Source organism: Pinus tabuliformis, chromosome 7, assembly GCF_031772625.1.
Source record: "Pinus tabuliformis cultivar Carrire ecotype Pingquan chromosome 7, CPIR1, whole genome shotgun sequence".
NCBI classification, from domain to species: Eukaryota; Viridiplantae; Streptophyta; class Pinopsida; order Pinales; family Pinaceae; genus Pinus; species Pinus tabuliformis.
This window is the reverse complement of record NC_142293.1, coordinates 429,619,269-429,644,071: the sequence shown is the minus strand read 5'-3', so window position 1 is coordinate 429,644,071 and position 24,803 is coordinate 429,619,269. Positions and strand designations below refer to the sequence as shown.

Below are 24,803 nucleotides of genomic sequence, written 5' to 3'. Positions count from 1 at the left end.
GCGACCGCGTTTGGCGACGAGCGACCGTGGGCATGCGCGCGCGGTTGGAGGGCGAGTTGCGGTTGGGCGGCAGTCATGCGACGATATGTGACGATACTTATGCGATGATATGAAAGAGCGTTGGTATATATAACACATGGAGCATGGAACAATTGGTATGAAGGTCGACCTACAACGTTAGCAAACCGATGAGTTAAAGTGAATTATTGTGATAGCATTGGGGCTTTGGGCAAGTCGGCTGGGCAGCCAGACTTAGCCCCACGCCTTGGTATATATTGTGGGATGATTGCTCTCATTTGATCATCAAACAATCACTTGTCATCTTCGCATAAGGAGAAGGAGTGCGCAGTTCTAATTGCGCAATACAAGAAGGTGAAGGCGCAGATCTCATGTGCCCATTCTTGGGCTAGTCACACGGTGGAAGGTTGCACTTGGTGTTGGGCGAAGGTGCGGGCGAAGGTGCGTTCGGTGGTTGGGTGAGGCATGCACGGTGAACGTGTGGCGCTTGATTTGTGCAAAGGCTTGGCATGGGTGTCTTGGCGACTCGGGTGAGCGTCCACCCATCGTGCAAGTGTGCATGAAGACTTGTTGGTGTGTTGGGTTGTGAACGGAAGTGTGTCTCAGTTGGAGGCGCCCATGTGTGGCGACTTGGAGGCGCGCCCAAGTTGGGAAAACAACACGATCGTACGACGAGGTGAACAAAGGGTTGGTGAGTCGTGCGGTGACCGTGCGGAGGTGCCGATGAGCTAGGCAACCGAGTTTGCCGAAGTTGTGAAAATTGACTAAGTGTAAATTTGGGGTTTCCCAAGATTTAACTTGTACATTGTGAAAGTGAAGATTGTATAATATATTGATTCGGGTAGACTCATATTGCAGGGAGTTGCCCCTCCCTTTATACTGTTGTGCATTTCTCTTGTATAATGTTGTTGATAATGAATGTGTATGGGTTTTCATTGGTATAAAGGAATACATTAATAATACTTGGTTGCGAAACACAAACTAAGTAGGATAAGTGGAATGTTAGGCATAGTCCACGAACATAAGTATTGGTGAAAAGAAAATGTTCGGTGGTGCCGCACCTCGCTATAAGCGATTGAAAGACTACTGCAGGTGTAGGGGCATGATAGTTGGTATCAAAGCTGGTACGGGACAAGTGCAGGTGTGGATGCACTTGACAGTTGATGACAGTGGAAGCAGGTACTTGCAGGTGAAGGAAGCTAGTTTCACATACAAGTGGAACAAGGGCCGGTTCATGGTTGTAGGGAACTTTGTGAAGCTGGTGAACAGTGAAACGGGTTTGGCAGAGGTGAAGCTTAGTGCTTGGGCCAAGCTAAATGACAAGGCATGGCAAGTTTGGAAGAATGTGACGGGAAGCTCTTGCTTACCTTACACAGGTTTAAGAGGTTGAAAGAAGAGAATCCCTAGATTCGAAAGGAACTTCAAGTCTTGGAAAAGAATGTTGAAGACGAACTTCTACAACTTGGTTGGACAATGGAGCAAGATGAAGTTGCAGATTGTGCTAACAAGGAAGACGAAGCCGTGATAGTTGAAGATGTTGGAGATGTGACAACGATGGAGGATGAACTTGAGATTGATCAAGTTAGACCTGGATCGTGCAGTTTGCAGATATGGATGGATGAGGATACTCACATGGAGGAATCTCATGATGATGATGTAAGTGTTGTTGATACTTTTGTTTCACTTGAGCATTTGGTAGATGGACCGTATGCAGGGAAGGGAAAAATCAATTTGCCAATGCTAGGGAGGATCTTACCATGGATGACTATGATGAGACCTTGTATGGAGAAGCAAGGATTGTTGACTGTTGTAGGACTTGTTGGGGTTGTTTGTGACCTTATGGTAGAAGGTGCAAAGGCCCGTGACAAGGAAGGAACATGATGATCATTGTGGAGGATTGGGTCATGCTTTAGCCACATGGAGAATTGGCTAAGTGCCCAGCGTGACTCATGAATAGATTGGAGGAGGGCACACACTTGAGGTATGATGATGCTTGGGTGGACTTCTCATGGCCGAGACCAAGAGATGTCTTGGTGGAACCTTTAGTGGGGGAGCTATTGTTATAGACATTTTTGAGCCTTACAGCTCTAAGCATGAAATGTCCATAAACCAAGGGATCCTAAGTCCCTAAAAGTGTTGTTCCTACCCCTAGAGGAACAAGGTCAACCAATTACAGCTTCTCCCAGAAGTTCTCCACCAGAAACTGCTCAGAAATAGTCAAATCAGGATCATTTCAGCTGCTCCACTAGCTACCTGTGTTGCATAGCACCCCAGTACACTAGCTAGGTGCGTTGCAATGCACCTAAATGCACCACCAGGGTGCGCTGAGCGGGAAATGACAAATGGCAGTGTCATTCCGCGAGGTGGACAGACAATGGAAGCTTCCAGAATCTTCCTCAATGACACTTGCCTCACTGAGTTCGACCAAGGATGAGTAAGAGGCTCTCAGTCTCCAAGTGGAAGTAAGAACTGACAGAGAGAAGCCACAAGTCAAATCATAAGATGACTCATCCTCTCTGCATACATCTATATATGGATCCCTCATCCCAGAGATCCGGAGGCTGGAATTTTGTACTTTGCAGAGAATTGTTGTTGGTTTTGAGATTGAGATTAGTGCATTGGGTGATTTATGCTTTGTTGGAGGTGAAGGAGGCATTCCTTTGCTGGGAGGTTGATGCTGGATCGGGACTCACTTGGTTGTATCTCCTCCTGGATTTTCTTGTGATATCAATAAAACTATTTGAGTTTCTCCTACATGCTTGTGTATCAATGATGTTTTGTTATATTTGCATGTTTAGCTTAAATCTGATCCTAAGCTATTTATGAATGTAAATCTATGTCTTTGTGTAGTTTTCCTCTTCTGTGATCTTGCAGGAACTTGGTGAAGCTAGGCAAGTAAGGGAGCAGGTAGCTGGAAGCTGTCAAAGAGAAGAGAGATTGGATCAAAGGACTAGCGAAAGACACAGGTTGGTTCATCCTATTCCTCTTCGTTTACAATTCATAAAGAAGAATACGAAAGTAGTTTTCCTTGTTTGTTGCTAAGGCACTATCACACCTTAGTGGGATAGGGGCGTTCTGAGTAGACACTTTTCCCAACAACAAAATGGCGACTCCACTGGGGATCATGTCTAGTTAGTTTGTTTGTGTTTCTCTTGTTGTTTGTTTCATAAACAGAGAAGTAGTAATCGAACTGCATTTTCCATTATCAAATGCAAAGTAGACACCTGTTACTTCAATCCACTCACTGGATTTGTTTATGATTTGAACAGCTAATTCACAAATGATTTGATTACCCTTTGTGATAGCTCTTAGTCCTCCTTTAAATCATCCCTCTGATTGTACCTTACTGATTGCTTTTACTCGGCCAAAAACCATAGATTAAACTGCAAACCGTGACCTAGAACCCAGATAGAAGTCTCGTTTCTGCCCCAGCGCAGGCTCTGTGAAGAGGTTCTGCATTTCAACGCAGGTCCCGAGAGGGCTACCTGCGCTGCAATTTAGTTTCTCTGTGTAACAGGTGTGCTGATCAGCCTTTGCCCTGTGCAGCCGAGGTTCTTTGCTTAATTTTGTCCAGTTTTGTCTCTGATTTTTGCAGCCTATTATCAGTGTGTGTACCTGTCTGAAAACCCCTTTTCTTTGCCTTAATTCCACCTCCTTTGTACAAAAAGACTGTAGATGTTCTTTGTGTGTTTGTTACATCATTTACAGTTTTCCATTGAAAGAGTAAAATAGTCATACTGTCGTCCTTAGATTTAGATCTGTCGTAAGTGTCGATTTTGATCTTAGGAGAAAGTTTATTTGTTGTTGACAATTGATTATACTCTTACTTTTACCTTTGGTTTGAATTTGTCACTTTGTAGTGTCGAAACGAGTGTTTATTTCAAAATCATAAAGTGTCGTAATCTTCTCTACCTTTTGATTTCGAAAAGAAGCTTGTTTGTGTTTTTCACTTGAAAGCAAATTCAGATTTGTACATCAACTTTCTTTTTAGGCATCAATATTAAGAAAGTGAAAACAAATAGATGCATATGTGCATTTGCATATTGATAGTTTGTTTGGCTTGATTTAGGAAAAGTGCATCTACAGTGTGCTCTTTGCTCTTTGAGAAAAGATTGTGTCTTTCTTTTCCCCTTGTAGCTAGGATTTTCATTGTTGAAAAGAGATAAAAGCTTTCTTATCATCTTTAGATTGCATTTAGGAATTACATCTACATCTCGTGGTGATCCCAAAAGGCAAACTTCTAAGAAATATCAACTTAAAATAAATTGAATGAATCTAACAACACTTTGGCACTTAACGCACAACATAGAGGTCTAGGCTAGAGACGTGTTCCGGCGTCGTAAAGCCTGGTAACTTTTGTCCTCACTGATGGTTGGGTGATTCCTCCACTGTGAGACGATAAGTGCCAGTACAGACTTGTGCTCCCACATATCGTCGGGTATATATTGGTAGACCCCTATAGGCTTAAAACCTTTTATCCATAGGAAGCCGTGTCGGCCGCCCTACTGATCGCAATGCACCGAACACAGCATTCGGGAAGATTGACTGCCGTACCGTAAAACGTATTCTGCAGTTTTGTGATTGGTTTGGCACACCCTCTACCTAGATCTCCAGAGCAGTCCCTTTCGTTCCTTTTCAGACTCCTTAACAGAAAAGGTCCATCTGAGCACTTGTCACTTCAGGCTCATTAAAAATCAAAGGAGACTAGAGTCATCTTTTGTTTTTTCTCGACTCTTAAAAACTGAAAAAACAAGTTGTGTCTAAAGCGTCTAAAATTCATTTAATTCGGAAACAAACTTCCCCTTTTTATTTTAGTTGATCGAGTAATCCGCAATCGTGGAAGAAAGTCAATTGAAACCTCGTCGTTCACGGAGGCTTACGAGTCAACCGTCTTTGTCTCCGGAATCGAAACCAGTACGGACAAAGCGAACGCGTTTAACCAGTTCGAAATCTCCTATTAAAGTTAGAACAAGTGTTCCAACAACATCCGAGATTCCGGTTACTCCAAACATTTCTGGGAACCCTGTCTCTACAGAAGAAGTTCAACAGCCATAGAGGAACAGTGATACTGATCCTAGTCTGAGAGTAAACACTTGTGTTATCGAACCAGTTCCATCTACAACCGGTTCGGAGAGTCTTGCTCTTCAAACATCTGTCGTTGTCGATTCAACCCCTTCTTCGGCACCAGAAATATTTTACGAACCTGATGGTCTTCCCCTTCCACCTGGTCTGATTGCGATTGAAGAAATTGTAGAAGATCCTCAAACAAGTACTCCAACGCACTTTGGAGTCGGGGTCACTCTATTTCCTTCTTCATCAGAAGTTGGTCTACCACTAGTGGAAGTTCCTGTAGAATCGCTAGGTAATCTTTTGGATAGACTCCAAATGTCTGAACAACCGTCAACATCTAGGCCTGTGTCGTCTGACATAGCGACAGAAGAACTCCCTGCCGTCACTCCGATAATGTTTGCCGGCATACCATCTGCCCCAACTAGCTCTCAACTGCTAGAAGGAGCCCACTTAGGGGCTATTTCGACAGTATGGTCCGTTCCTATTTGTTCCTCCGAAATAATATCCGGCAACTCTTATGTTGAGTCTCAACAAATTGATCCATTCGGAGGTCAATTTGGGCAGTCTGGTCCCCAAGGGCAAACAATTCCCTTGAGTTCTGGATTACCACCGTATGGGGGGCAGTATGCCCTATCATTATCCCCTCCGGGAGGATATCCATACGGGAGTTCACAACAATATTCAGGTTATAGCAGAATTACCTCAAGTGGTTGGGTACCTATACTAACTCAACAACCAAGTGTTGTGTATTCAATGCAACAATGTGTACCTATGTCGAATATCTCGAATACACCAGCTATTGTGACAGTGTCACAAGTTCAAACGCTGCCTGTTGTATGTCAACCTCAGATTTCTCAGGTTGTAATGCAACAACCCCTTGACCCTGTGACTCAACCACAATTGCCAACTAGTGGGGCGACACAGGTCCAGATGGGTACAATTACCCCACACCTTGGTCCAACGGTTAGTATAGCGCAACAGCACATGGATTCTCAACCATGGATGGTGCAGTACCAACAACCGCAATTCCAACAAGTATACCAAGGTTCTGAGCAGCAGATCTTTGCGAACAGTGGACAGTCGTACATTCAAAATGGTCAAAATCAACCACTTTACAATGGTCATGTCCACCAACCTTATCAGTCATACCAGCATCAACTGCATTATGCTGGTATGCAAAGGCCAACTGCTCATGCGATTCCATCGTATCCTGGGTATGCTTCACCTAACCTGAATCAACAGTTACCATTCGTGGCAACTTTAGAGTTACCTGATTTACACCGGTTAACAAACGATCCAATTGCTTACGCCCCTTGGTGGCCAACGATTCTACATAAACTTCCATCAGATATTCCTAAATTTAATGGAAATCCGGGTGAAGATCCATTGAATCACGTGATGACATTTCATCTATGGTGTTCATCAAACACCCTAAACGATGATTCGATAAGGCTTCTCCTTTTTCAGAGGACGTTAACGGGTCCAGCGGCAAAGTGGTATATTGAATTGCCTAGAGCTTCGTTCGACAACTTCGGTACCTTAGCCACGACTTTCTTAACCCATTTTCAATTACCCATAAGGTCTGATACGGGAACAGAACTTCTTACCAACTTCAAACAGACAACAGCCACTCACATATCTGATCATATACATGAGTGGCGGCGTCGTCGTAGGATGGTAAAAACGTACGTTCTCGATCAGCTATTAGCTGAATGGTTTATCAAGTCATTACTACCTTCCATTACGGAATATGTGGCAAAGGGGGGAGTCGTAATGGAAGAGCAAGTTATAGCTCGTGCGCAATATCTGGACTTGATCTATACTCAGTCCGGCATGCTCTACGACAAAATACCTGACGCCCCTAGACTGGAATTCTCAATTCCTCCTCCTCCTAAATTGAACAATGACTCTCACGCCGGTGATGGCGTGATTGGCAAAACAGACACGAAATCGACAAAGGCTACATCTAAGAAGGCCCGTAAGATTTCAGATCAAAATGCAAAAGACGAACTTCTTGCTTCGGAAGTAAATGTCGTATCGACAGATAAGGGCAAAGAAACCAAACAACCAGGAAGCAAGAAGAAACAAGGAAAAGGGAAGAAGAAGAAACAGGATGAGTCATCTCCTGAAAAACCTTCTTCAAACCCTCCTGGAAATAGGAAACCCCCTTCAGGGTGTCAGATATGTGATGAGGATCATTGGATGAGAGAATGTCCATACAAAGTTGAACTTAAGAAATTCTTTAAGAGTTCGAAAACCTCAGCAGTGTTGACTGATCCATTTCCAAATCCAAGAACAAATCTGGTTGATAGTGGAAATGCTTCCCCATCTCAAGTGCTAATGTTGTCGGTTTCAAGACAGCAAAATGATGCTTTGATTTCGACAAGGAACAAAGATTACGGGAATCCGCAGCTATCGAACGACAAGGATAAAGATCAACCAAGTAGTTCAACAACAACTTCGACAGAAGTTGTACCACCCATCATTCCTGAATTAACAATAAAACCGCCAAAGGGAGTAGTACACAAGTCGACGTTTAATCCCCGCGCTAGAGCGGCGCAGCATTATAACATAGTGGAAGATTTGGCCCAATCGCCGTCCGCTATGTCGACTCTTGAAGTACTTCAAAATTGCCCATCCCAAAGGCAGCCTTTGTTATCAGCCATTGGTGGGGTTGACCCAAAGGATTCCAATCTTGTATCCTTCGACCACAAAGGATACGATCCTCAGTTACCAGCCCAACTAGCTTTCCTTATTCAAGTGAAAGCCCTCAACAAAACTGTTCATCGAACAATTATTGATGAGGGGCCATCCACATGCATTATGTCGATGAGTTGCTGGAAAACTTTAGGATCTCCAACCTTGTCGCGATCTTCGACGACGTTAAAAGCATTCGACGGAAGGACATATACCCCATATGGTCTCCTAAATAACTTGAAAGTTGAACTAGGGGGGAAAACGGTAGAAATAGATGTTGAAGTCATTGATGGGAATCTTGATTACAACATCCTACTAGGAAGACCATGGATATATGCCATGGCAGTTGTTGTGTCGACCTATTTTAGAAAGATTGCATTTCCCTTTCAAGGAGGGATTACAATCGTCGATCAACAAAACTTCCTCCCCAATGGTTCTCAAGTTACAAGAAGCATTCCCATGATCCATGGAAGCCCCCATTCGCTTCAGAATATCGGAGTAGGCCTACTAAAAGATCCTATACTAATGGGAACTTTCGCTCTTCCACCTCCAATCAATCTGGCGGAAGTAGCGTCGATAGGAACCTGCAATATGATATCTTCCACAAAGATCTCAGAAAACGATATCAACATGGATCATACAATGGTTTTGCCCCCAAACCCAATAGAAGTATTATAGCAATCAATGTTTCTAGCATGGGAGGCAAACCCAAATCAACGCTCATCAAGCGTTTGGGTAGATAGGTCTAGAGAATATGGTACCCCTTCAGATCCTTGGTCGTGAGTGCATGGAACCGACGAAGGAATCGTACAATAAATGTTGATTGAAGGGGCACCATGGAATGATTGCCACCATCGTTCCCTTCTTCCGGATTATGAAGAAGATACTCAAGATGACCTTTATCATCCTTCAGTTTTTGAATTCCTATCAAATACTGTAAATACGGTGGATTCCGAGCGAAATTTATCCAACATTGAAGAGACTATCGCCATAAATATCTCGACTAAAACAGATGTTGTAGAGAATATTTATGTTGGCAAATGTTGTTCTCCTTCAGAACTGGAAATATATAACGCTCTTTTTCGCGAATTCAGAGATGTCTTTGCTTGGTCATATGATGAAATGCCAGGCATTGACTCGAGTATCGTTGAACACGAAATTAAGATGTATCCAGATGTCAAACCGGTAAGACAACGGCTAAGGCAGGTGCACCCCAAGAAAGCCGCTGCCATTAAGGCAGAAGTTGAAAAACTTCTCCATGTTGGTTTTATCTACCCGGTTCCTTTGACCGATTGGGTATCCAATATTGTCCCTGTTATGAAGAAACAAGGGACAATTAGAGTGTGTGTCGATTATAGGGATGTAAATCAAGCTTGTCCAAAAGACAACTACCCTACACCCTTCATCGACCAGATAATTGATGAATGCGCCAGATGCGAAATATTTTCATTCATGGATGGATTTTCCGGGTATAATCAAATAAATATCCGCCCACAGGACCAGTCAAAGACTACATTCATTTGTCCATGGGGCACATTTGCATATCGAAAATTACCCTTTGGTTTAAAGAACGCGGGAGCGATGTTTCAGAGGGCAATAAATTATGCCTTTCATGACATCAAAAACATCGTTCAACCATACCTCGACGACCTTCCGGCTCATTCGCGAAAGCGGACTGATCATCCGCAGCATTTAAGAGCGATATTTCTACGTTGCCGACACTACAAGATACGACTCAATCCACACAAATGTGTATTTTGAGTCAGTTCTGGTCGTTTACTTGGCTTTGTAGTCTCCAAGGATGGGATTCGTCTCGACCAGTGCAAGGTCCAGGCAATCATAAATTTGCCTCCACCTTCAAATTTTCTTCAGATTAAGAAACTCCAAGGGAAAGCAAACTTTCTGAGGAGGTTCATTCCAAATTACGCCGAACTTGCTAAAGGTTAAACACATCTTTTGAAAAAGGAGGTACCCTTTGTATGGGATCACGTTGCGCAAGCTTCCTTTGATGCTTTGAAAGATTCCCTAATAAAAGCATCATTAATGTACGCCCCTGATTATCAAAGAGATTTTAACCTGTATCTGGCTGCAGCAGATACAACCATCGCAATGGTTTTAGTTCAAGAAGTCGATGGAATTGAACATCTTATATATTATTTAAGTAAAAACTTAAATGATACAGAAAGCAAATATTCTTACGTGGAAAAACTGGCGCTTGCAGCTGTTCAAGCGATACAAAGATTTCGACACTATGTCCTCTTTCAGAAAACTACCATTCTATCTGATTGCAACCCCATGACTTATATATTGTCGCGACAGTTGCTGGGGGGCAAATATTCGAAATGGATAGCGATCCTTCAAGAGTTTGATCTGGAATTCGTAAAATACAAGTCAAAGAAAGCTGTAGTTTTTGCAGAATTATTATGCGATCTCCCATCGTCGTCCAACGATGAAACATCCGAAGAATCAATCGTGGATGAAAATTTGTTTCTGATATCTACAAGTAATGAGTGGTATGGAGATATAATAATTTATTTCCAAAACCAAAAGTTTAGGACTAACACCTCTCACTCTGAACAAAAACGTATTCGATACCAAGCAAAAGACTACATGATTGTCGGTGATACACTTTACCGTCATGGTATCGATACAGTTCTGAGAAGGTGCCTCACCCATGAGGAGGCCGAAAAAGCCCTGAATGAGTGTCATTCAGGGGCCTGTGGGGGGCATCAATCTGGATATGCTACAGCACAAAAAATCTTACGAGCAAGATACTTCTGGCCAACAATGTTCAAAGATTGCATAACCGCAGTCAGAAGTTGCCATGCTTGTCAAATTTTTGATAGCAAAACCAGAAGACCACCCGCACCTCTACAACCAATAGTTGCTATTGGGTCGTTCGCCAAATGGGGCATCGATTTCATGACATGTAACCCCACCTCGACTGGGGGGCATGGGTATATCATAGTCGCAGTCGACTATTTTACCAAATGGGTCGAGGCGATGCCTACATTAGATAATACTGGTGAAACAGCTGCCCTTTTCTTTTTCAATCATGTAGTCGCCAGATTCGGCGTACCACAGGCTATAGTCACAGATCATGGATCGCATTTTCGCAATCACATGATGTTCGAATTAGCTGCCAAGCTAGGATTGTCTCACGACATCTCTACTCCGTATTATCCGCAAGCCAACGGACAAGTTGAAGCGATCAACAAGGTCCTGAAGCGTATGTTGCAAAGGATGATCGGAGTTCACAAAAGAAGGTGGCACCTAATCCTGTACTCGGCCTTGTGGGCTTACCGAACATCGGTAAGGAATGCGACCGGGTTCACACCCTTCCAACTGGTATACGGCCTGGAAGCAGTCTTACCAGTCTAGTGCGAAATCTTGTCTCTTAAACTCGCAATCGATCTCCTCCCCGGAACTTCAGAAGAAGAGGCTCGTTTCTTGGAATTAATCCAATTGGATGAAACCCGTCATGATGTCGCCTTGGCTAACGAAGCCCATAAGAAACGAGTCAAGGCGCAGTTCGACAAAAATGTCAAACCCCGTGTCTTCTCAGAAGGTGACTTGGTCTTGCTTTGCGACCAAGAATCCGATAAATTGGGAGCAGGTAAATTTAAATCTTTATGGATGGGCCCCTATCTTGTTAAACGGGTGTTAGCAAAAGGAGCCTACGAGTTAATGGATTATGATGGAATTCCACTAGCGCAACCTTGTAATGGGTTGTACCTCAAGCGTTACTATGCTTAAATAGTAACCAATGTGCTTTTGTTGTATTTTGTTTTCGCTAAAGTGTTCGTTTTGGTCGAGTAATCCACCTTTTTACATTTATTACAGATGTCAAACCTTTTGGAGACATGTGTTGGATATGCTGACGGAGCGAGTCAAAGTTCGCGGAACCTGTCCTCCGCAGCCTGGGCTATTTTTGATCCAAGCGGCGAGTTAGTAAGTTTCATAGATGTATGTATTGGTCAATCAACGAATAACATCGCTAAGTATAGCACGTTGATAGAACTTCTCTCTGATGCCATCACCCATCGTATACGCCGACTAATTGTCAGGCTAGACTCACAACTCGTAATACTACAACTCAATGGTATATATTCCGTCCGAAACCCAGCTATTTATCGCATGTTCCTAAGCGTTAAGATTTTGGAAAGACAATTTGATCTTATTCAATACCAACATATTTCCAGAAACTTAAACACATTAACCGACTCATTAGAAAACTATGTGTTAGATAGACATTTGCAACATTTATAAAAAGAAACACATCATCAATGTTTTACATGTGGATCATATAGCTCAACCAGAATAAAACCCGAAAATCAAAATATATATATATATAGCTATTTATGGTTTACATATAATGTTCTGTAACCAAGACAAAATCGGTCACATGACCTAAAAACTCAAAATGCTAGGGGGCACCCTAGTCTAATGATGCTCGTGATAGCAAGTCACAGCCTGTGCGATCATGCGTAAGAAACGAGTCCATCGTCTAGGCACACCAGTAGTATGCCGCTGTAATTGCAAAGGTAGCTCGTCGATCCTCACATCGGAAATACTGAGAGTAAGGCTCTCAACCTCCTCCTGCACAGCTGTGAGAGTCTCGGCCACATCAAGGTCACGAAGAATAACCCTCCCGGTGGCCTCTCCTACTGGGGCAGCGGCTGGCACTCTCAGGCGAACTACTGGACGAACAGGACCAACATCTGCATGTACACATGAGTTTGATTAAAATCTTGATAGAATAAAGCACAAGGACATTATAAATAAAAATAGTAAATAGTGATATGGTCGAAGATTTTACCAATAGCGCCCCACTGCTCGCCATCCGGCAGTACTAAATCCGGATCACCCCGGAAGTCCACGCCAGCATATGGATACTCGGCATAAGCCATCTCCTGACGATCAAACCACCTGAAGAAGGTATCAGAAAACGAAATCTGAGACTGGCCAGCATGCCTAGACATATGGTCAACCCATCTCTGCATACGTGGTTCAGTAGGAGAAGGTAAGTCGAGTGCAATGTACTGCGGCTGCATCAGTGGTATCTTCTCCAAGGCAAAGGCGGTCAAAATAGAACCGAACCCAAAGTTCTTCAACCTCCCGTCCTTTATCTTGGTCAACTGATTTTTCATCACAAGAAGTACTGCATCGCACTAGTTGAATATTTTCGGTTGGAGGCACTCCAAGGCATGCTGCATATAGGATCTGTTGGCTACATGAAGAGACGCACTACCAGCCATCCTACCAAAAGTAAACAGGATAAACCTAAGGGACCTGTCAGTGACATCACGGATGATGATCTTGCCGTCTTTACTCGGCTGAGATCCTTCCCTGCAATACTGGCGGACATAATCTCTCACGGAGTCACTTCCTCAGGCCGAACCTGACAAAGAGATGGGGGCACCTCGCCTCAACAAGCCAGTCAAGAAGTAAATGTCTACTGCAGTCAAGGGGATAGATTTGCCCCTAATCTGGAAAACTTGATTGATAGGATCCCAAGCATCGAGCAAATACTGCAGGAGGTTGATCTGTTGTCTCATGCTAGAGATGCGGAAGAACTTCAGCAAGCCACAGTTCCACAGCACGTTCACTGTAACCGGATCATGTAGGGAATCATGTCCTCTTCTTCATGTTCTCGTTCTCGCCATGTAAGGGTCATCTTGCTCCGAGATCTCTGAAAAACAAACAAGAGAGGAGTTAGATCCTGATTTTGATGAGAAACAGGCAAAAATTTTCATCAAAAACTGTGCAACAAATTCTTTTTCTGCGCCCAACGCACCTGCAGCAGTGTTCCACCTGCATTGAATGTCAAACTGCCTTCAAACTGGCCAACATTCAGTGCAGGTTTCGATGTACCCAGGGTGCGTTGATGGCAAAACGAACCCATCAAACCCCAAGGGCTCAGAAAAGCAGAGAATGAAGCACAGAATGCAAAAAGGAAACCATGAAATGAAAGAGCTCGGGTTTAGCTCCTACCTGGTCCAGACGGCGTCGAGAATCGTCCACAGAATCTCCTGAAATCAGCTGATGAAAATCAAGGGGGAAAAGGCACCTCCAAAGATCCAACAAACCAAGTTCAAATGAAATGGTAAAATGAGAGGTAAAAAACACTTTTTAATTGCTTTTTACGTAGTTCAAAGTAAAATATTAGCGTTTTAATCTCATTTTCAAGCAAATGTTGTTCATTTCTAACTAGTTTGATGAAGCAGTTGAAAATACAGTACTATCTTTGAAAAGACGAAGCTATTTATGGTAAAAAATCAAAACAAGACCATCTTATCGAGCAGTTTTAGCACATAGTTCATGCTCGTTAAAAAATAAACATAAGACCGAGCAAGTGTTTCAATCCGCGTTTAAGCTCGTTAAAAAATGAACTATCCTCCAGTAAATAACCACCGTGAATGTAACATTATCAGCCATTAAAGCCTTGGTCGTGTTTGCACCATCACCTCCACTTTTCCATTGGCCGATCATTCACCTCCATTTGATTGTTTACCCATTTTGAGGAACAGCTGCGAAGAGTGATTTCACTAGCCATCCTTGTGACACTGCCGTGATTGGAAAATTCCAACCCTTACCTGGAATTAGCTGCTAGCCATTTTATCACTCGTTCCTCAAAAGACGAGTCTTCTTTAAGCTCTTTTCATCTGACTCGTAAAATATGAAAAGATTGCCGAGTTTTGGCCTTCCAGCTCGTTAAAGCGACCGGAAGTGCTATCCCTCCTCTAGATTTTAATCTTTTTGGACCTGAGGGATTATTGCACAAAAAGATCAAGCGCTTGTTTTGTTCGGCTCGTTAAAACTATCGAAAATTCATCCCTTCTATATTGTTTTATACTTTTTGGGACTTAAGGGATTAGATGATGAAAAAGGAATTCTAGAGTTAACTTTACGTACCTTTTCAGACTCTCTAAAAATGAAAAGGACCGAGTTATCTTTGTCGTTAGACTCGTTAAAAAGATTAATAGCGACAAACTTGTCTTTAGATGAGAACGAGTTTCACTATTGCTAGGCTCGTTAAAACATAGCGATGGGTTTGCCCGAAGGGCAAATTATAGAACAAGCATATGTTATCCTCCTCAAGCTTGACAAAAATAAAGAGGTACTGGTCAGCAATGACTGGGGAAAAATTGGGAAAAACTCAAAGAATCTTTATTGCTAGCAAGTCGCTCTTGAACATGACACTTCCACTCCGTGCCTAAGTCAGGTTGGGTTGTTTCATTCACCGGTCACATCACCATGGTCACGCCATACCATCCACATTTGGGGTAAATGCTACCAATCCATCACATAAGTGTCGCCGACATGTTCAAGAAAAGTCATCCAGAGAAGTCACCCGTGTTCCATCCACTACCATACATTATACTTCATTCCTTCATGACCGCCATCCTGAACCATATATCATCAGATCGTTTTCACCTCCATCAAAATCATTTACTTCGTTCCGTGTCATTGATGTGGGATTCATCAAGGCCCTCCTTTGACGGATCGCTTCTTGTCGACACCAGCTCATTATTCAAGAAGTTGATCTAGGAACACCCCATTCAGTACTTTGAAGCTTGCATGCCTCAATGGCAAGTTTCTCACTTCCGGCGACAGGTATACATCAATGACCTTCGACCGAAAGATTTTGCGTGGTGTTCGACGCCAATTCCTTTATTCACACCACGTGAATTGTACTGCAGTACCTTGAGGGTCATCATCCTTATCGGTGATTCCTCTCGCGCTTGTTAACAGTTTACATCATTGACTGGTAATCAAGCGATGTCTTTCCATTTTCGACTTCAAAACATTTTTCACATGGATCGACTTGTACTTCGAGTGAAGATCGGATGAGATTGAAGACCCTGGATCTAGTTTCATCCATCCGGGCTGCGATATATATTCAGCAAAAATAAAGACATTGACATGTACAACATTGCAGCACAGATAATCATCCTACCAAGGATGATGACTTCATCAAAATCATCAGTCTACCATCAGACGATTGTCTGTCCTGTGTACATAAAAATGAATTTATAAAGCTGAGCATGGGAATGCCCGCCTCAGCTAGATCATGAAAACAGTATGAAAATAATGTATTGTATTGTATCTTATTACAGGTCTCCTCCCAGCATTGAAAGAACTTCGGATCCTCCTAATAAAGCATTTCACCCGATAAACGGCCTCATACTTTAGGGGGCAACTGTTATAGACATTTTTGTGCCTTACAGCTCTAAGCATGAAATGTCCATAAAACAAGGGATCCTAAGTCCCTAAAAGTGTTGTTCTACCCCTAGAGGAACAAGGTCAACCAGTTACAGCTTCTCCCAGAAATTCTCCACCAGAAACTTCTCAGAAACAATCAAATCAGGATCATTTCAGCTGCTCCACTAGCTACCTGCATTGCATAGCACCCCAGTACACTAGCTAGGTGCGTTGCAATGCACCTAAATGCACCACCAGGGTGCACTGAGCGGGAAATGACAAATGGCAGTGTCATTCCGCGATGTGGACAGACAATGGAAGCTTCTAGAATCTTCCTCAATGACACTTGCCTCACTGAGTTCGACCAAGGATGAGTAAGAGGCTCTCAGTCTCCAAGTGGAAGCAAGAACTGACAGAGAGAAGCCACAAGTCAAATTATAAGCTGACTCATCCTATCTGCATACATCTATATATGGATCCCTCATCCCAGAGATCCAGAGGCTGGAATTTTGTACTTTGCAGAGAATTGTTGTTGGTTTTGAGATTGAGATTAGTGCATTGGGTGATTTATGCTTTGTTGGAGGTGAAGAAGGGATTCCTTTGCTAGGAGGTTGATGCTGGATCAAGACTCACTTGGTCGTATCTCCTCCTGGATTTTCTTGTGATATCAATAAAACTATTTGAGTTTCTCCTACATGCTTGTGTATCAATGATGTTTTGTTATATTTGCATGTTTAGCTTAAATCTAATCCTAAGCTGTTTATGAATGTAAATCTATGTCTTTGTGTAGTTTTCCTCTTCTGTGATCTTGCAGGAACTTGGTGAAGCTGGGAAAGTAAGGGAGCAGGTAGCTGGAAGCTGTCAAAGAGAAGAGAGATTGGATCAAAGGACTAGCGAAAGACACAGGTTGGTTCATCCTATTCCTCTACGTTTACAATTCATAAAGAAGAATACGATAGTAGTTTTCCTTGTTTGTTGCTAAGGCACTATCACACCTTAGTGGGATAGGGGCGTTCTGAGTAGACACTTTTCCCAACAACAGCTATGATGGAGAGACTCATGTGATGATGATATGGTTGGGTGACCGAGTTCACTAGACCGAAGATTGCAGACTTGGATGTGGATGATCAATTGTTGTGATGGGTCTACTTGGTTGGACTACATGGGCAACATAGTCATGCACTTCAGGTTGGAGACATGGAGCATGGCAGTTTTATGTAGGAACATTGTGCAGGAGCACTTGTAGAGGTGTCACTTATGGGCATCCAATGAGGAGTGCCAAAGCAGGGATGTTGTGCAGGTAGATTTGCTGGTGTGACATGGAGATGTTTTACTTATGAGCCGATGGAGAGGTTGTGCACTTATGTACAACAAGGCCATGGACTTGGATGGAGTTGTGAGCAGACTATGGAGAATTCCTACTACATGGGGAGTTGAGGCATCTTGCAGAGACCTTTGGGCCGAGACTTGTATGCTTGTTGAGGTGTTGGTTGGGGATGGTTTATGGAGCTCATGATGACATGAGATTGTTGTGACTTCTAGGGAGACTTCATATATGGTGGACTTGGAGGATCTGATGCATTGAGGAGCTGAGGTCAGAGACTTTGATGCAGGTGCATACTTTCAAGTACATGCATGGGTGTGGCTTGGAAGAGTGACTTGATGTGGAGGATCGATATGAGACACTTTGGAGCAATGGAGTTACGACGATGATGATGCCTTGGTGGCAACACTTGGGCATGGGTTGAGCCGAGACTCAACCACTTTTGACACATGGGAGCTGATTGATCTATGATCATGGGCAGCACATGGATAGATGAGATAGGTGTATACTTGTTTCTATGACAGACTTTAGGGATGACACATTGTAGATATGATGGAGGTTGCTTCATGGACCTGGATGTGGCACACCGAGAGTTGGAGATTGATGAGATGATCTCTTCATATGGAGGAGATACACATATGGATGATGTTGGGATAGATGTGGCTGATTTCATGTAGCACATTGACACCAAACATCATGGACAGCATGTTGCAGATGAGATGAGGGCTACTTCATGGACCTGAGCATGGCTTACTTATATGGAGATGGATTCTTGATCAAGTTGAGGATGTGACAGGATGTTCTGAGAAACGACTGGTGATGGCATGAGGATGTACATTCTCATGGTTTGGACGTGACGGTTGGATTAGCTACCCAACTAGTTCAAACATGGGGCTGCAGCGTGTATAGAGATGTGTTAGCATTATGTTGGAGTATCATGGCAGTAGTTCACATGATGACACATGATGAGGTCGACACGAGATGTTGCAGGAAGCATGTAGCTTGAGATGGAGGGGCCAACCTTCCACGATGGGGAGCAGCATGTGGAGATTGTGACAGGGTGATCGATGATCATGGATTGAGATGATCTCTGATGGATGACATACTGATGAGGTGTATACCTTGGTATGGTGATCTTGGTGATGGTTGGTTACCGGGGCGAGTCATGATGGAGACGATGGTTCTACATATGTTGCAGGGATGTTTGCAGTATGTGGAGGAGTTGACATCATGGATATCGATGATCTTGGTGGATGACTAACAGGATGATATGTTGTTGAGGACGACAATGACTTCAGGTGGAGGAGGATGTAACGTCCTGCGGTTCTACCCAAAGTGCGACCACGTTTGGCGATGGGCGACCGTGGGTGCGCACGCGCGGTTGGAGGGCGAGCTGCGGTTGGGCGGTAGTCATGCGACGATACTCATGCCACGATATGAAAGAGCGTTGGTATATATAACACATGGAGCGTGGAACGATTGGTATGAAGGCCGACGTACAATGTTAGCAAACCGATGAGTTAAAGTGAAGTATTGTGATATCATTGGGGCTTTGGGCAAGTCAGCTGGGCAGCTAGACTTAGCCCCACGCCTTGGTATATATTGTGGGACGATTACTCTCATTTGATCATCGAACAATCACTTGTCATCTTCGCACAAGGAGAAGGGAGTGCGCAGTTCTAAGTGCGCAATACAAGAAGGTGAAGGCGCAGATCTCATGCGCCCATTCTTGGGCTAGTCGCACGGTGGAAGGTTGCACTTGGTGTTGGGCGAAGGTGCGGGCGAAGGTGCGCCCGGTGGTTGGGTGAGGCGTGCATGGTGAACGTGTGGTGCCCGATTTGTGCAAAGGCTTGGCGTGGGTGTCTTGGCGACTCGGGTGAGCGTCTGCCCATCATGCAAGTGTGCACGAAGACTTGTTGGTGTGTTGGGTTGTGAACGGAAGTGTGTCTCGGTTGGAGGCGCCCATGTGTGGCGACTTGGAGGCGCGCCCAAGTTGGGCAAACAACACGATCATGCGACGAGGTGAACGAAGGGTTGGTGAGTCGTGCGGTGACCGTGCGGAGGTGCCAATGAGCTGGGCAACCGAGTTTGCCGAAGTTGTGAAAATTGACTAAGTGTAAATTTGGGGTTTCCCAAGATTTAACTTGTACATTGTAAAAGTGAAGATTGTATAATATATTGATTCGGGCAGACTCATATTGCAGGGAGTTGCCCCTCCCTTTATATTGTTGTGCATTTCTCTTGTATAATGCTGTTGATAATGAATGTGTATGGGTATTCATTAATATAAAGGAATACATTAATAATACTTGGTTGCAAAACACAAACTAAGTAGGATAAGCGGAATGTTAGGCGTAGTCCACAAACATAAATATTGGTGAAAAGAAAGTGTTCGGTGGTGCCACACCTCGCTATAAGCGGTTGAAAGACTACCGTGGGTGTAGGGTGTGACAACCCCAATTGGGAGTTGGAGATACAATGACCTCCAATCCAAGCTCCGAGATGCATAAATTATTTTGGTTTTGCTTGTTTCTTTTTCAGAGTTGCAGTGATTTTTTGTGGGAACAAAACCGTAATTCTACGGGCTCCACCCCTCTCTTTTCTTTAATTTCTTGGGAATTACATTCAACATTATTTGTGGTATTTTCTCGGAAGTCATTTTCCTTTTCTTCAACATGCCATGGCTCTCATCACTACCATCCCTTAGGCTTTTGAGCTCGTCCTTTTTCCTTTGGGATTTTTTTTTGCGTGGGGACACGAGTTTTGAAGATGTCAAGACAAATACGACATCTAAATGTTATACTACAAATTATTATGAATCAGAATAATGCGATCAGGTAAACCTACTAATGTCCACCTCTACTCAAATCTTGGAAAAAGTGCAGACTCCCTTTGAGACTCTTTCCATATCCACCTTAAGAAAGTTTCCTAAAGAATTGTTGATTGCTTCCAACACTTTGAAATACTAGAAGTGAAGAGGGGGATTGTGTAACCTGAGCCATATCGACATTTTGGATACCATCATGCTATTTGCGTCAAATCCCAAAAGCTTGGGGTCATAATATGGATATACAATGATATTTGAGTCAAATCCCGGAAACCTTGGGGTCATGAAAAAACGAGGGTCATAACATGGATACCACCATGGTATTTGGGTCAAATCCCAGAAATCTTGGGGTCATAAAAAAACATGAGCTACACCAAAACCATGGTCCCCGTTTAAAATGAAGTCTAGATCTTTTGATGTATTAAATATGAAAATAAAAATTCCTCTTGAACATATTAGGTGAATATCACAGTTTTCTGTCTAAAGGAAAATATCTAATTATATAAAGCTTCTTTATTGGGCCAGAAGTCGTTAAATCTGCATATAAATGTTTTGGATTGAAACTTAGAATGAATCTCATTTACCTCTGGCGGGTTAAATCTGCATATAAATGTTTTGGATTGAAACTTAGAATGGAGCTTTACCTCTGGCCTGTTTATTGTAAGTGCTGGCACTTAATTCATCTATTCCACAATATAAGGACACACAACATTTAAGTGCAGATAAAAAGATTTGGGAATATTAGTGCTCCCCTGTTACCGTATCATTAAAGGAAGTTGAGCCTTTTAAATTACTAGATCGAGGGCTTCCTCCACATAACCTCAAGTTTAATATGATGGACGACTCACTTGTATTGCCACAATCCTACAACTTTAAAGAATCCTGCAACGATTTCCCCGCAAAGAGCAAACTTTGAAGAGGTTCTGGAATACCCGTCTTTTCTTTCCCTGCAAAGATCAAACTTTGAAGAGGTTCTGGAATCCCCATCTTTTCTTGGTTCTTTCTTTTTAGGTCTTTTACCAGATCCCTAGCCCATACCATAATAAGGACTGATTTCCCAGCGTTAGATTTAACGAAAGTTTGGAAAGAGGTTTCACTATCAGAGGTGGAGTTTGGTTTTCATTTACGATTCCAATAGCCCCCGATCAAATATCCTCAAGATTAAAAGATCCATAGGTCCAAACAAACGACTGATGGGAAAAAGCTTCGCTTTACTCCCCATCACCATCCTTCTCCAACCAAAAAATGTATCGATCTGCCCAGGAACGTTTTCTGTACGGTGAAAAAGGGATCCCATACATCTTCCAGCAAGATGCGTATTGGGTGCACAAAAAGGGCCTCGTTTCGACCATTAAACCTGTCTCTCGCCTCCCACGGACAGACAAAAACTGCAAACCCAAAAAAACAACGAGAAACGCCCCCAGCAAGACTTTCAACCTAATAAAATAAAAGGCATAACCAAACTAGAAATATTTTTGGAGACATAAGCATTGTTTTGCAGTCCCAACGCCCAGATCCAGTAGTGAAAACGATAGTTCTAATCCACACGAGGGCTTTAGAGCCTGCGACCAAAAAAGAATATCCAGATTTGGAGAAAAGCACGTCGCGAGAGGCCTCTATCTCGTTACATGAGGAGAGAAAAACCACAACATCAGGAGATCTGTGGAATGGAGACATGTTTGGTATGTCGCCTGAAGGAGACCATCCACCCTCGCCTGTCTAGAGCTGATCTCCAATGATCGAAAATTGCTGCATGAAGTGAAAACAAAGAAGGGCTCTGTGGCAGCGAAGCCTGCAGCGAGGAAAACCCTAACACTTCTGCTCAGATCCACCGAGCTCTCATGACTGAAACATTGATAATAAATATTGCTACATGTTTATGAACTTAACGTTTTTCATTGACATATTTTTTAGTCTTTTAATGTGATATCTATAACATTGTTTATAAAAAAATGTTCTAAATACTAAGTTTTATAGGTTTATTGTTGAAATTTACTAATTATATATTTTAAATTATTATAATTATAAATATGAATTATTATTATTTAAATTTATTTTCCTATCATTTATATATATATTATAAATTTTTGTTTTATAAAAAAATATTTATAGTTTTAATAATAAAAAATATCTATACTAAGAAAAAATTGAATTAAATTAATTTATTATTCTTATTAATTTTTTTAATTATAGAAATTATGTTTTATTATTATGTTGATAAGTATGTTTATTTCAGAATAAGACATCGTGAATGGTAGAGATTTAACCTTCATGTAATATGTTGAATATTCACTGTAACATTCACAAATCAAAGATTAATTTTTATCTCTAACTTAGTTATGATCCTCTAATAAATTGATTTCAAATTAAATAATTAAAGAAAATTTCATATCAACACTTGCCATATTGAACATGATAAGCCATGATATTATAACAAAAGCTATTTACAAATTAAAAAAATTCATGGTAAAGTGGGTGAATCTTCTTGGTTACAAATATTCTTTTACTCATATTTTAATTATTTTTATAATTAATAATAATGACAGTTTAAAATAAAGCTATAATTTACTTAAATTTTATGGATTTTATTTTTATTTATTAATGTATTTTTAATCTATGTATTCTTAGATGTATTGTGAGGTATGTGTTTTGAGGCATATCAACATTTACTAGTCATTTGATTTATTTAGTTGAGCTAATTATTTTTTCATATAACAATTCATTTTATATACTACTACAACATCTCCCTACAACATCTCCCCACACTTAATAAGTTACAAAGCATATATATATATATATATATATATATATATATATATATATATATATATATATATATAATGTTAACTATTAACTCTACCCAGAGTATACATATCAAAAGTATATATATATATATCTATATATATAAGTGCATTTTCGTGTTTAGAAAGTTACATTAATGTTTCAATATAAATTAAATAAGTATATATATATATATCTATATATATAAGTGCATTTTCGTGTTTAGAAAGTTACATTAATGTTTCAATATAAATTAAATGGCCCATACACGTCAATTCATGATAAGTATGCACTTCTTTCATCCTATCTGTCTCTTATTAAAATTTAAAAAATCATTATAAATATACAATTAAATAAATATGTAACAAAATTTTTTAACCATAAAAATTTATCCTCCAATGAAAATTATTAATATGTAAATAAACATTATTATAAATACTTAGAAAATCAATCGTCACTCATTTTTTATAACACAAGCTCATATCACTAATTTTATTAATTAATCAATTTAATTTTAAATAATAAAATAAAACATAAATACTTTGAAAATAGATCCAATTTATTTATTTATAAATAAATAAAAATATCTTAAAAAATTTAGCCAAATTTAAATCCTATCATTAATCTTAATAACATTTATAATTAAAATTTTGAAAATTATTTTCCAAATCAAACACCCCTATTAAAATAAAAAGAACACACCTATCACCATTAAAGAAAAAATGTCCTGCTTTCTATGGGAACGGAGAAGAGACAGCCAGCTGTTCGGATTTTAGACAATTAAGCATGTCAACGACTACGTTCATCGGCGGCCTGAGATTGGGAACAGATCGACTACAAAGTGTGGCAATCTCCATTATCTTCACTATTTCATCCTTGACGTTTTTATGACCACTGCTACTTCTCAAATCCTCGTCAATTATTTCATCAATCCTCCCTTCCTGTGCCATCTTCGCAGCCCGTGCAGTGATGTGCACAAATTCTTCATCGTCCTCTTCTACCGCTGGAGGCTTTCCGCTTACCATCTTAAATAACACCACTCCGAAGCTATACACGTCTTGCTTTGTTGATGCTTTCACTCCATACCCACATTCTGCACAAAACATTAATCTTCGGAGTTTATGACTATTCGCATGAAATGGAATATGATTTAGTAGCATAATAATAACAATAATGGGTAGATGCATCTAACAATAATAGTAGGATACCATGAACTACATATCAAATGTTTGTAATGTTAACCCATGTTTACAAATATTAATAAAATATAATATACCAATATTATAATTATTTAATATAATATACCAGTATTATAATTATTTCATGACTTATGGTAAAAAGACATATAATGTTACTAATGCAACAAAATAAATATGAATCACTATGATGGATATTGTTAGAGATATAAAAATATGAACCCGAAAAAAAAGAGGTGAAATCATTTCTTTGTGTTCACTTGATGTCTATTATTTACATTTCAAAGTTTCATATAGTTGTACATTCATGATTGTGAATCTTGGTATTAAGTTTCCACTGTCATTTTACTATTTACACCGTAACCCATAATTAATTCTTTTGACATTTTGTGAAGCCAAGACGGTTCAAGAAAAAACAATTGAAATTATGGTAGGTATAGGATTTGAATACATTATGGAAATTAAATGTGATGCCAATTATTATATCGATATAGTTTGAAAATCAGTATAATACAAGGATTCAAGTGTTAATAATTGAGCATAGGCTAGAGATAACCAAAATTGGTGGAAAAGGCTTCATGTCATATTCAACTCATTGTATTGATTTGAGGATATGAATTTATAGTATGGATTATTCTAGATCTCATTAAATACTCATTAGTGGATCATGACAAAAACTCATAAA

At 41.1% G+C, this 24,803-nt stretch overlaps 1 protein-coding gene across 1 annotated transcript; it reads right to left on the bottom strand.

Annotated features, from left to right (window-relative positions):
• Positions 1-23,656: 23,656 nt before the first annotated feature.
• On the bottom strand, positions 23,657-24,168 carry LOC149247789 (receptor-like serine/threonine-protein kinase At1g78530). The gene is made up of 2 exons (XM_089445637.1): positions 24,165-24,168; positions 23,657-24,015 (listed from the first exon to the last, which is right to left on the bottom strand). The coding sequence occupies exons 1-2, from the start codon at positions 24,166-24,168 to the stop codon at positions 23,657-23,659; spliced, it is 363 nt and encodes a 120-aa protein (XP_089301763.1).
• Positions 24,169-24,803: the final 635 nt, after the last annotated feature.